The sequence below is a fragment of the Coregonus clupeaformis genome, unplaced genomic scaffold (genome assembly GCF_020615455.1).
Source record: "Coregonus clupeaformis isolate EN_2021a unplaced genomic scaffold, ASM2061545v1 scaf0059, whole genome shotgun sequence".
Taxonomy (NCBI): domain Eukaryota; kingdom Metazoa; phylum Chordata; class Actinopteri; order Salmoniformes; family Salmonidae; genus Coregonus; species Coregonus clupeaformis.
The window spans coordinates 938,140-952,339 of record NW_025533514.1 but is presented as its reverse complement, the minus strand read 5'-3'; the positions used below and the strand labels follow the sequence as shown (position 1 = coordinate 952,339).

The 14,200-nt window shown below is 45.9% G+C and overlaps 1 protein-coding gene across 1 annotated transcript; it reads left to right on the top strand.

Annotated features, from left to right (window-relative positions):
• The first annotated feature begins 460 nt into the window (after positions 1–460).
• LOC121571054 (acidic leucine-rich nuclear phosphoprotein 32 family member D-like) lies at positions 461–12,208 on the top strand. Its single transcript, XM_041882297.2, has 7 exons — positions 461–694; positions 1,629–1,778; positions 2,087–2,209; positions 2,821–3,001; positions 4,214–4,314; positions 4,950–5,004; positions 11,081–12,208. Exons 1-7 carry the CDS (start codon positions 641–643, stop codon positions 11,179–11,181), a joined length of 765 nt encoding a protein of 254 aa, XP_041738231.1. The 5' UTR covers positions 461–640; the 3' UTR covers positions 11,182–12,208.
• Positions 12,209–14,200: the final 1,992 nt, after the last annotated feature.

The following is a 14,200-nucleotide window of genomic DNA, read 5'->3' as shown; positions in this document are numbered from 1 at the left end:
AGGCCTGAGAAGAGTCCATAGTCATGCAAATGAAACAGCAACATTGCCTCGGTGTGGTAACAACTGATAGTCCATCAACATTGCCGGCAACAAAGAACTTGAAATGAGAGAATTATGTTCGATTAATTTGTACAGTGATGATAATAATAACGGTCAAATTCTCTCACATATAGCCAAGAAACAAACAGTTACGTGTCTATCCGTCGTATTTTGTAAATGCATCACAAGTATTGTAAGTTGTTATTTTCAGCTCCAAGCTGCATCAGTCGTAGTTCGTCAACAGGGCCGTGCATGTTGCCTGTTTGACTGCAGTGTGGAAACCTAACCACACGGGGCGCTCTGTCTGACTGCAGTGTGGAAACCTAACCACACGGGGCGCTCTGTCTGACTGCAGTGTGGAAACCTAACCACACGGGGCGCTCTGTCTGACTGCAGTGTGGAAACCTAACCACACGGGGCGCTGTGGAGCGTTGCGTTTCGCCGCGGTTTAGACTCGGCGCGAACAGATCATTCGCATTTGACTCACTTTCAAGATTTGCACGAAAGGCACCTTTCGCTCTTCGGATAGATAACTATAGCAGGCGGTAGAAACCTAAACTTTCCAACCAGATCCGGGAGAGGAGAAGAGAGGGGGGAAAACATGGACATGAAAAAGAGAATTCACCTAGAACTGAGAAATAGGACGCCGTCGGATGTAAGTAGTTATATGATTTAGCTAGATCTAACTAACTGTATCTTCTCTGTGGTAACGCCATAGTTTACGGTGTGTGGGAGTCATGGCGAGCACATGGGGTCTTCTCCCACAAGCCTACTGCTAGAAAATCGACATTCTTTACAACGTTTTCTCCAACTCAAAATTCTTATGAGATACATATGTATTTTGTAAACTAGCGGTATTTGATTCGTTGGTTTTGGATCACCAACTTTAAGTTAAGTGAATGAATCACTAACGTTACTGTACAACCAGTCAAACCGGGTTCGTGAGGTAAACAGGAAAATGGCTAACTAACTAAAATATTTCACCCAAATAAAAATAGTTGTATTTCTATATTGCTAGCCATGTGCTGCAGTTTATTTTTTTATACAGCTGTATATGTTGTAACAACCAGGCTCACTATCAAAGAAAAAGCCGTAGTTAACGTCACCCAGCTAGTTAGCACACTGAACTTGACTTCGAAAGCTAGAATAGCGGTAGCCATTAAAGGGCGCATAGTTAGCATGTTGGCTAACTAGCTAGCTACCAAGACAGCGAATCATCAGACCATTTTCACCGGTTATAGCTACAAATATAGCATATTTGGTCTACTGAAACAATAGTAAATTGTACACCGGCATGAACCGTTTGGGTGTACTTTAACCGGTTAAATACCGTTATTTAGTTAGCTAGCTGGCTAGCAACGTATATCTACTTTAGCTGGCCAAATAACGCTACATCACGTGTCCAGAGTTGACAAACAGTTCGGTTTCTAAGCATGGCTACTATTAACAGGCCAAAAAAAAGTACTTCGAAACACGTTCACTTGTTCATATAAATACGGGTAAAATATTCCAAATAACAAATACTGAAACAGCAAACTTTTCTCTTTATCCCCCTCTTTCTGTCTTCCCTAACCCTGTTTCTCTCCCAGGTTCAGGAGCTGGTCCTGGATAACTGTCGGTCGAACGAGGGGAAGATGGAGGGCATAACGGAGGACTTTGACAACCTGGAACTGTTGAGTCTCATCAACGTCGGCCTCGTAGACGTCTCAAACATACCCAAACTGGGGAAATTAAAAAAGGTAGAACTACTATGGATCTGTCCCAAATGTCACCCCTAGTTCTTTCACAAGCGCACTACTTTTGATCCCACACGGCCTCATCTCCCATCTCAAACATACCCAAAACAGGGAAAAGGTAGCAAGCCAGCATGCTGGGTCTCACTGCCACACTACTGTTTTCAAATAATGTTGCATCACCAGTAGACCGGCATGAAGCTGCTATCCTGTGGGGATTTTGGTATAGCTATGGTTGAAGTTGGGCCCTCGTGGTGCTCGTGAATTTCCTTTCTTTTTTTCGGCTGAGTAATGCGTTTCCTCCTCTGCCGTAGCTGGAGCTGAGCGACAACAGGATATCCGGTGGTCTGGAGGTGCTGGCTGAGCGGCTGGTCAACCTCACACACCTCAACCTCTCTGGGAACAAGTTCAAGGACATCAGCACACTGGAACCACTGGTGGGTGTTAAAACTGTTACTGAATAAGACTGTTGTAGCTGTGTATAAGACTGTTGTAGCTGTGGATAAGACTGTTGTAGCTGTGTATAAGACTGTTGTAGCTGTGTATAAGACTGTTGTAGCTGTGTATAAGACTGTTGTAGCTGTGTATGACTGTTGTAGCTGTGCATAAGACTGTTGTAGCTGTGGATAAGACTGTTGTAGCTGTGGATAAGACTGTTGTAGCTGTGGATAAGACTGTTGTAGCTGTGGATAAGACTGTTGTAGCTGTGTATAAGACTGTTGTAGCTGTGGATAAGACTGTTGTAGCTGTGGATAAGACTGTTGTAGCTGTGGATAAGACTGTTGTAGCTGTGTATAAGACTGTTGTAGCTGTGTATAAGACTGTTGTAGCTGTGTATAAGACTGTTGTAGCTGTGTATAAGACTGTTGTAGCTGTGTATGAGACTGTTGTAGCTGTGTATAAGACTAATAGCTGGGAATACGACTGGTTATAACCTCTTTATAACTGGTTATAAGACTGTTATAGCTTCTTCATAAATCTACTCTAACTGTGAAATAGGTTTGTTTGTAGCTTGGAATAACTTATAATCTCCCACCCCCACCGTTAGAAAAAGCTTCCCATATTGAAGTCCCTGGACCTGTTTAACTGTGAGGTCACCAATCTGGGAGACTACAGAGAGAGCATCTTCAAGCTCCTCCCACAGCTCACGTACCTGGACGGCTACGATATCGAAGACTGCGAGGCCTCCGACTCGGACGGCGAGGGAGACGGGGACGACGATGACGAAGGTAAGACCTGCTGAGGTAGAGCTGAAATCTGATAGAAATACCAACTGGAAGGTTGACTAGCGAGCAGAACATCAAGGGACACCGTATAATGGGGCGGCAGGTAGCTTAGTGGGTAAGAGCGTTGTGCCAGTAACCGAAAGGTCGCTGGTTCTAATCCCCGAGCCGACTAGGTGAAAAATCTGTCGATGTGCCCTTGAGCAAGGCACTTAACCCTAATTGCTCCTGTAAGTCGCTCTGGATAAGAGCGTCTGCTAAAATGACTAAAATGTAAATGTAAATAGCCATTTTCTGTCATTTGTGTCCGCAGAAATGGACACGGTCACTTGAATCTGGCTAGGCAGATGACTGGACCTGGTCTTTTATTACTCTTTATGATGATGATGAATGCCCTGTGGGCCCTGGTCAAAAGTAGTACACTATGTAGGGAATAGGGTGCCATTCTCTGGTCTAAAGTAGTGCACTATATAGGGAATAGGGTGCCATTCTCTGGTCTAAAGTAGTACACTATATAGGGAATAGGGTGCCATTCTCTGGTCTAAAGTAGTGCACTATATAGGGAATAGGGTGCCATTCTCTGGTCTAAAGTAGTACACTATGTAGGGAATAGGGTGCCATTCTCTGGTCTAAAGTAGTGCACTATATAGGGAATAGGGTGCCATTCTCTGGTCTAAAGTAGTGCACTATATAGGGAATAGGGTGCCATTCTCTGGTCTAAAGTAGTGCACTATATAGGGAATAGGGTGCCGGTTCAGACGCAGCCAACGAATTGAAATGGCACTTGGACTGAGCTGATGATGTCTGTCCTGTGGAACAGAGGGGGGAGGGAGAGTCTAATGTTGTCTCTGGTCTGTCCTGTGGAACAGAGGGTGGGAGGGAGAGTCTAATGTTGTCTCTGGTCTGTCCTGTGGAACAGAGGGTGGGAGGGAGAGTCTAATGTTGTCTCTGGTCTGTCCTGTGGAACAGAGGGTGGGAGGGAGAGTCTAATGTTGTCTCTGGTCTGTCCTGTGGAACAGAGGGTGGGAGGGAGAGTCTAATGTTGTCTATGGTCTGTCCTGTGGAACAGAGGGTGGGAGGGAGAGTCTAATGTTGTCTCTGGTCTGTCCTGTGGAACAGAGGGGGGAGGGAGAGTCTAATGTTGTCTCTGGTCTGTCCTGTAGAACAGAGGGTGGGAGGGAGAGTCTAATGTTGTCTCTGGTCTGTCCTGTGGAACAGAGGGGGAGGAGGGAGAGTCTGAGGAGGACTTTGATGAAGAGGAGGAGGATGACGAAGAGGTAATTGCAGAGGAAGATGACGACAGTGCAGAGAGTGGAGAGGTAAGGAGGGGGGGAACTCTGTATACTTTAAAGTGACTGTGTAGAAATTATATTGAATCTACATTCATAAAGTTTCTTGACTGTGTCCAGCTTGCTAATAATCACAGAAATTAAAGCTAGACAGCCATTAAATTCCAAAAACGATGGATCGAGTCGATGTGGTCCCGTGTAGCTCAGTTGGTAGAGCATGGCGCTTGCAACGCCAGGGTTGTGGGTTCGATTCCCACTGGGGACAAGTATGAAAATGTATGTATGTGGGCGGCAGGTAGCTTAGTGGGTAAGAGCGTTGTGCCAGTAATCCCCGAGCCGACTAGGTGAAAAATCTGTCGATGTGCCCTTAAGCAAGGCACTTAACCCTAATTGCTCCGGTAAGTCGCTCTGGATAAGAGCGTCTGCTAAATGACAAAAATGTATGTAACTGAAGGACGTTCTATAAGTAGGCCCAACTCTCTAATTACAGGCTCTGGTGCCACCTGGAGTTTCTGATATGAACTCCACATGTTGTTCGTTTCGCAAAGCATGATCAACAAGTTAGCCCGCTAACGTTAGCTAACCCTGAAACTACACTGCTGACGTTAGCTAACCCTGAAACTACACTGCTGACGTTAGCTAACCCTGACTGTTTCTCTCTCTAGGATGTGGAGGTGAACGGAGATATCGATGACGATGATGATGACGACGATGATGATGGTTAGTAGTGTTATCCAATCTCACAGGTCTAGTGTAGGTCTAGTCTAGTGTTGGTCTAGTCTAGTGTAGGTCTAGTCTAGTGTTGGTCTAGTCTAGTGTTGGTCTAGTGTAGGTCTAGTCTAGTATAGGTCTAGTATAGTGTAGGTCTAGTCTAGTGTAGGTCTAGTGTAGGTCTAGTCTAGTGTAGGTCTAGTCTAGTGTAGGTCTAGTCTAGTGTGGGTCTAGTGTAGGTCTAGTGTAGGTCTAGTTTTGGTCTAGTCTAGTGTAGGTCTAGTCTAGTTTTGGTCTAGTGTAGTGTGGGTCTAGTGTAGGTCTAGTCTAGTGTGGGTCTAGTCTAGTGTTGGTCTAGTGTAGGTCTAGTGTTGGTCTGGTCTAGTGTGGGTCTAGTGTTGGTCTAGTCTAGTGTAGGTCTAGTCTAGTGTAGGTCTAGTGTAGGTCTAGTCTAGTGTAGGTCTAGTGTGGGTCTAGTGTAGGTCTAGTGTGGGTCTAGTGTAGGTCTAGTCTAGTGTAGGTATAGTGTAGGTCTAGTCTAGTGTGGGTCTAGTGTAGGTCTAGTCTAGTGTAGGTCTAGTGTAGGTCTAGTGTTGGTCTAGTGTAGGTCTAGTCTAGTGTAGGTCTAGTCTAGTGTTGGTCTAGTGTAGGTCTAGTCTAGTGTGGGTCTAGTGTAGGTCTAGTCTAGTGTAGGTCTAGTCTAGTGTAGGTCTAGTGTGGGTCTAGTGTAGGTCTGGTCTAGTGTGGGTCTAGTGTAGGTCTAGTCTAGTGTTGGTCTAGTCTAGTTTTGGTCTAGTGTAGGTCTAGTCTAGTGTAGGTCTAGTCTAGTGTAGGTCTAGTCTAGTGTGGGTCTAGTGTAGGTCTAGTCTAGTGTAGGTCTAGTCTAGTGTAGGTCTAGTCTAGTATGGGTCTAGTCTAGTGTAGGTCTAGTCTAGTGTGGGTCTAGTGTAGGTCTAGTCTAGTGTAGGTCTAGTCTAGTGTAGGTCTAGTCTAGTGTGGGTCTAGTCTAGTGTGAGTCTAGTGTAGGTCTAGTGTAGTGTGGGTCTAGTGTAGGTCTAGTGTTGGTCTAGTGTAGGTCTAGTCTAGTGTAGGTCTAGTCTAGTGTTGGTCTAGTGTAGGTCTAGTCTAGTGTGGGTCTAGTGTAGGTCTAGTCTAGTGTAGGTCTAGTCTAGTGTAGGTCTAGTGTAGGTCTAGTGTGGGTCTAGTGTAGGTCTGGTCTAGTGTGGGTCTAGTGTAGGTCTAGTCTAGTGTTGGTCTAGTCTAGTTTTGGTCTAGTGTAGGTCTAGTCTAGTGTAGGTCTAGTGTAGGTCTAGTCTAGTGTGGGTCTAGTGTAGGTCTAGTCTAGTGTAGGTCTAGTCTAGTGTAGGTCTAGTCTAGTATGGGTCTAGTCTAGTGTAGGTCTAGTCTAGTGTGGGTCTAGTGTAGGTCTAGTCTAGTGTAGGTCTAGTCTAGTGTAGGTCTAGTCTAGTGTGGGTCTAGTCTAGTGTGAGTCTAGTGTAGGTCTAGTGTAGTGTGGGTCTAGTGTTGGTCTAGTCTAGTGTTGGTCTAGTGTAGGTCTGGTCTTGTGTTGGTCTAGTCTAGTGTTGGTCTTGTGTAGGTCTAGTGTAGGTCTAGTCTAGTGTAGGTCTAGTGTAGGTCTAGTCTAGTGTAGGTCTAGTCTAGTGTTGGTCTAGTCTAGTGTGGGTCTAGTCTAGTGTAGGTCTAGTGTAGTGTGGGTCTAGTCTAGTGTAGGTCTAGTCTAGTGTAGGTCTTGTCTAGTGTTGGTCTAGTCTAGTGTTGGTCTAGTCTAGTGTTGGTCTAGTCTAGTGTTGGTCTAGTCTAGTGTGGGTCTAGTGTAGGTCTAGTCTAGTGTAGGTCTAGTGTAGGTCTAGTCTAGTGTAGGTCTAGTGTTGGTCTAGTCTAGTGTGGGTCTAAGGTAGGTCTAGTCTAGTTTTGGTCTAGTCTAGTGTAGGTCTAGTGTTGGTCTAGTGTAGTGTTGGTCTAGTGTAGGTCTAGTCTAGTGTGGGTCTAGTGTAGGTCTAGTCTAGTGTAGTGTAGGTCTAGTCTAGTGTAGGTCTAGTCTAGTGTGGGTCTAGTGTAGGTCTAGTCTAGTGTAGGTCTAGTGTAGTGTAGGTCTAGTCTAGTGTTGGTCTAGTCTAGTGTAGGTCTGGTCTTGTGTTGGTCTAGTCTAGTGTAGGTCTGGTCTTGTGTTGGTCTAGTCTAGTGTAGGTCTGGTCTTGTGTGGGTCTAGTCTAGTGTTGGTCTAGTCTAGTGTTGGTCTAGTCTAGTGTAGGTCTAGTGTTGGTCTAGTCTAGTGTAGGTCTAGTGTTGGTCTAGTCTAGTGTAGGTCTAGTGTTGGTCTAATCTAGTGTAGGTCTAGTGTTGGTCTAATCTAGTGTAGGTCTAGTGTAGGTCTAGTCTAGTGTAGGTCTAGTGTTGGTCTAGTCTAGTGTAGGTCTGGTCTTGTGTTGGTCTAGTCTTGTGTTGGTCTAGTCTAGTGTTGGTCTGGTCTTGTGTTGGTCTAGTGTAGGTCTAGTCTAGTGTTGGTCTAGTCTAGTGTTGGTCTAGTCTAGTGTTGGTCTAGTCTAGTGTTGGTCTAGTCTAGTGTTGGTCTAGTCTAGTGTTGGTCTGGTCTTGTGTTGGTCTAGTGTAGGTCTAGTCTAGTGTTGGTCTAGTGTTGGTCTAGTCTAGTGTAGGTCTAGTGTTGGTCTAGTCTAGTGTTGGTCTAGTGTTGGTCTAATCTAGTGTAGGTCTAGTCTAGTGTAGGTCTAGTGTTGGTCTAGTGTAGGTCTAGTGTAGGTCTAGTCTAGTGTTGGTCTAGTGCAGTGTTGGTCTAGTCTAGTGTTGGTCTAGTCTAGTGTTGGTCTAGTCTAGTGTTGGTCTAGTCTAGTGTTGGTCTGGTCTTGTGTTGGTCTAGTGTAGGTCTAGTCTAGTGTAGGTCTAGTGTTGGTCTAGTCTAGTGTAGGTCTAGTGTAGGTCTAGTGTTGGTCTAGTCTAGTGTAGGTCTAGTGTTGGTCTAGTGTAGGTCTAGTCTAGTGTAGGTCTAGTCTAGTGTAGGTCTAGTGTTGGTCTAGTCTAGTGTAGGTCTAGTGTTGGTCTAGTCTAGTGTAGGTCTAGTGTTGGTCTAGTCTAGTGTAGGTCTAGTCTAGTGTTGGTCTAGTCTAGTGTGGGTCTAGTGTAGTATGGGTCTAGTCTAGTGTTGGTCTAGTGTAGTGTGGGTCTAGTGTAGGTCTAGTCTAGTGTAGGTCTAGTCTAGTGTGGGTCTAGTGTAGATCTAGTCTAGTGTTGGTCTAGTCTAGTGTAGGTCTAGTTTAGTTTTGGTCTAGTGTGGGTCTAGTGTAGGTCTAGTGTAGTGTTGGTCTAGTGTAGTGTGGGTCTAGTGTAGGTCTAGTCTAGTGTGGGTCTAGTGTAGGTCTAGGTCTAGTCTAGTGTGGGTCTAGTGTAGGTCTGGTCTAGTGTAGGTCTAGTCTAGTGTAGGTCTGGTCTAGTGTGGGTCTAGTGTAGGTCTAGTCTAGTTTTGGACTAGTGTAGGTCTAGTCTAGTGTGGGTCTAGTGTAGGTCTAGTCTAGTGTGGGTCTAGTGTAGGTCTAGTCTAGGTCTGGTCTAGTGTAGGTCTAGTCTAGTGTAGGTCTAGTCTAGTGTGGGTCTAGTGTAGGTCTGGTCTAGTGTAGGTCTAGTCTAGTGTAGGTCTAGTCTAGTGTAGGTCTAGTCTAGTGTGGGTCTAGTGTAGTGTTGGTCTAGTGTAGGTCTGGTCTAGTGTAGGTCTAGTCTAGTGTAGGTCTAGTGTAGTCTAGGTCTAGTATAGTGTAGGTCTGGTCTAGTGTAGGTCTGGTCTAGTGTAGGTCTAGTCTAGTGTAGTCCCTATACAGTGTCCTTTGTGTCCTGGTCAAAGTAGTGCACTACATATGGAATAAGGGGCCATTCTCTGGTCAAAGTAGTGCACTACATAGGGAATAAGGGGACATTTGGGACACAGGCATACACGTTCTTCTTTTTGATACCCATATCTATCTAGACCCAGATCTATAGCCATACCTATATATATATCTAGACCCATATACCTAGACCCAGATCTATAGCCATACCTATATATATATCTAGACCCATATACCTAGACCCAGATCTATAGCCATATATATATATATATCTAGACCCATATACCTAGACCCAGATCTATAGGCATACCTATATATATATCTAGACCCATATACCTAGACCCAGATCTATAGCCATACCTATATATATATCTAGACCCATATACCTAGACCCATATATTTAGACCCATATACCTAGACCCAGATCTATAGCCATACCTATATATATATCTAGACCCATATATCTAGACCCAGATCTAAAGCCATACCTATATATATATATATCTAGACCCATATATCTAGACCCATATATTTAGACCCATATAACTAGACCCATATACCTAGACCCAGATATATATCTAGACCCATATCTCTAGACCCATATACCTAGACCCATATCTCTAGACCCATATACCTAGACCCATATACCTAGACCCAGATCTATAGCCATACCTATATATATATCCCTAGACCCATATCCCTAGACCCATATCCCTAGACCCATATCTCTAGACCCATATCTCTAGACCCATATACCTAGACCCATATATCTAGACCCAGATCTATAGCCATACCTATATATATATATGTATCTCTAGACCCATATCTCTAGACCCATATAGAGGGGCCATTCTCTGGTCAAAGTAGTGCACTACATAGGGAATAAGGGGCCATTTGGGACACAGGCATACACATTCTTCTTTTTGATACCCATATCTATCTAGACCCAGATCTATAGCCATACCTATATATATATCTAGACCCAGATCTATAGCCATACCTATATATATATCTAGACCCATATACCTAGACCCAGATCTATAGCCATACCTATATATATATCTAGACCCATATACCTAGACCCAGATCTATAGCCATACCTATATATATATCTAGACCCATATACCTAGACCCAGATCTATAGGCATACCTATATATATATCTAGACCCATATACCTAGACCCAGATCTATAGCCATACCTATATATATATCTAGACCCATATATCTAGACCCATATACCTAGACCCAGATCTATAGCCATACCTATATATATATATCTAGACCCATATATTTAGACCCATATATCTAGACCCAGATCTATAGCCATACCTAAATATATATATCTAGACCCATATCTCTAGACCCATATACCTAGACCCAGATCTATAGCCATACCTATATATATATCCCTAGACCCATATCCCTAGACCCATATCTCTAGACCCATATACCTAGACCCATATATCTAGACCCAGATCTATAGCCATACCTATATATATATATATGTATCTCTAGACCCATATCCCTAGACCCATATACCTAGACCCATATACCTAGACCCATATACCTAGACCCATATATCTAGACCCAGATCTATAGCCATACCTATATATATATGTATCTCTAGACCCATATCTCTAGACCCATATACCTAGACCCAGATCTATAGCCATACCTATATATATATCCCTAGACCCATATCCCTACATTTACATTTACATTTTAGTCATTTAGCAGACGCTCTTATCCAGAGCGACTTACAGTTAGTGAATACATGTTTTTTTTTTTTTTTATACTGGCCCCCCGTGGGAATCGAACCCACAACCCTGGCGTTGCAAACGCCATGCTCTATCAACTGAGCTACATCCCTGCCGGCCATTCCCTCCCCTACCCTGGACAACGCTGGGCCAATTGTGCGCCGCCCATGAGTCTCCCGGTCGCGGCCGGCTGCGACAGAGCCTGGATTCGAACCAGGATCCCTAGACCCATATCCCTAGACCCATATCTCTAGACCCATATACCTAGACCCATATATCTAGACCCAGATCTATAGCCATACCTATATATATATATATGTATCTCTAGACCCATATCTCTAGACCCATATCTCTAGACCCATATACCTAGACCCATATACCTAGACCCATATATCTAGACCCATATACCTAGACCCATATACCTATAGCCATATCTAAATGTTCTCTACTTTCTTTCTCCCTTTCTTCTCTAGATGAGGATGACTCTCCAGAGAGAGGAGAGAAGAGGAAGAGGGAACCTGATGATGAAGATGATGATGATGGAGTGTCCTCACCTCCACCCCTCAATATCTGATACATCCTGACCCCTCCACCCCTCAATATCTGATACATCCTGACCCCTCCACCCCTCAATATCTGATACATCCTGACCCCTCCACCCCTCAATATCTGATACATCCTGACCCCTCCACCCCTCAATATCTGATACATCCTGACCCCTCCACCCCTCAATATCTGATACATCCTGACCCCTGCACCCCTCAATATCTGATACATCCTGACCCCTCCACCCCTCAATATCTGATACATCCTGACCCCTCCACCCCTCAATATCTGATACATCCTGACCCCTGCACCCCTCAATATCTGATACATCCTGACCCCTCCACCCTCAATATCTGATACATCCTGACCCCTGCACCCCTCAATATCTGATACATCCTGACCCCTGCACCCCTCAATATCTGATACATCCTGACCCCTCCACCCCTCAATATCTGATACATCCTGACCCCTCCACCCCTCAATATCTGATACATCCTGACCCCTGCACCCCTCAATATCTGATACATCCTGACCCCTCCACCCCTCAATATCTGATACATCCTGACCCCTCCACCCCTCAATATCTGATACATCCTGACCCCTCCACCCCTCAATATCTGATACATCCTGACCCCTCCACCCCCTCAATATCTGATACATCCTGACCCCTCCACCCCTCAATATCTGATACATCCTGACCCCTCCACCCCTCAATATCTGATACATCCTGACCCCTGCACCCCTCAATATCTGATACATCCTGACCCCTCCACCCCTCAATATCTGATACATCCTGACCCCCTCCACCCCTCAATATCTGATACATCCTGACCCCTCCACCCCTCAATATCTGATACATCCTGACCCCTGCACCCCTCAATATCTGATACATCCTGACCCCTCCACCCCTCAATATCTGATACATCCTGACCCCTCCACCCCTCAATATCTGATACATCCTGACCCCTCCACCCCTCAATATCTGATACATCCTGACCCCTGCACCCCTCAATATCTGATACATCCTGACCCCCTGCACCCCTCAATATCTGATACATCCTGACCCCTCCACCCCTCAATATCTGATACATCCTGACCCCTGCACCCCCTCAATATCTGATACATCCTGACCCCTCCACCCCCTCAATATCTGATACATCCTGACCCCTGCACCCCTCAATATCTGATACATCCTGACCCCTCCACCCCTCAATATCTGATACATCCTGACCCCTGCACCCCTCAATATCTGATACATCCTGACCCCCTGCACCCCCTCAATATCTGATACATCCTGACCCCTCCACCCCTCAATATCTGATACATCCTGACCCCTCCACCCCTCAATATCTGATACATCCTGACCCCTGCACCCCTCAATATCTGATACATCCTGACCCCTGCACCCCTCAATATCTGATACATCCTGACCCCTCCACCCCTCAATATCTGATACATCCTGACCCCTCCACCCTCAATATCTGATACATCCTGACCCCTCCACCCTCAATATCTGATACATCCTGACCCCTGCACCCCTCAATATCTGATACATCCTGACCCCTCCACCCCTCAATATCTGATACATCCTGACCCTCCACCCCCTCAATATCTGATACATCCTGACCCCCTGCACCCCTCAATATCTGATACATCCTGACCCCTGCACCCCTCAATATCTGATACATCCTGACCCCTCCACCCCTCAATATCTGATACATCCTGACCCCTGCACCCCTCAATATCTGATACATCCTGACCCCTGCACCCCTCAATATCTGATACATCCTGACCCCTCCACCCCTCAATATCTGATACATCCTGACCCCTCCACCCCTCAATATCTGATACATCCTGACCCCTGCACCCCTCAATATCTGATACATCCTGACCCCTGCACCCCTCAATATCTGATACATCCTGACCCCTCCACCCCTCAATATCTGATACATCCTGACCCCTCCACCCCTCAATATCTGATACATCCTGACCCCTCCACCCCTCAATATCTGATACATCCTGACCCCTCCACCCCTCAATATCTGATACATCCTGACCCCTCCACCCCTCAATATCTGATACATCCTGACCCCTGCACCCCTCAATATCTGATACATCCTGACCCCTCCACCCCTCAATATCTGATACATCCTGACCCCTCCACCCCTCAATATCTGATACATCCTGACCCCTGCACCCCTCAATATCTGATACATCCTGACCCCTGCACCCCTCAATATCTGATACATCCTGACCCCTCCACCCCTCAATATCTGATACATCCTGACCCCTCCACCCCTCAATATCTGATACATCCTGACCCCTCCACCCCTCAATATCTGATACATCCTGACCCCTCCACCCCTCAATATCTGATACATCCTGACCCCTGCACCCCTCAATATCTGATACATCCTGACCCCTCCACCCCTCAATATCTGATACATCCTGACCCCTGCACCCCTCAATATCTGATACATCCTGACCCCTCCACCCCTCAATATCTGATACATCCTGACCCCTCAATATCTCAGATAGCTCCTGACCAATGTTCCCTCTAATGTTTTGGGGCACTGAGTAAATTTCAGGTCTGCTGAGCGCAAACTTGAACGTTGTGAAAATTCTGTGCAACTTCCAGCGTGCGTTTCCTGTGAACACTGAGGCTGAACCCGCTTTAAGTTACAGTTTCAGACAGTGGCCAAGTAGGCTACTGTGGCTATTGGATCCTAATGTAGGCCTACCAGAGTGGCCTACCAGAGTGGCCTACCAGAGTGGCCTACCAGAGTGGCCTACCAGAGTGGCCTACCAGAGTGGCCTACCAGAGTGGCCTACCAGAGTGGCCTACCAGAGTGGCCTACCAGAGTGGCCTACCAGAGTGGCCTCACCAGAGTGGCCTACCAGAGTGGCCTACCAGAGTGGCCTACCAGAGTGGCCTACCAGAGTGGCCTACCAGAGTGGCTCTACCAGAGTGGCCTACCAGAGTGGCCTACCAGAGTGGCCTACCAGAGTGGCCTACCAGAGTGGCCTACCAGAGTGGCCTACCAGAG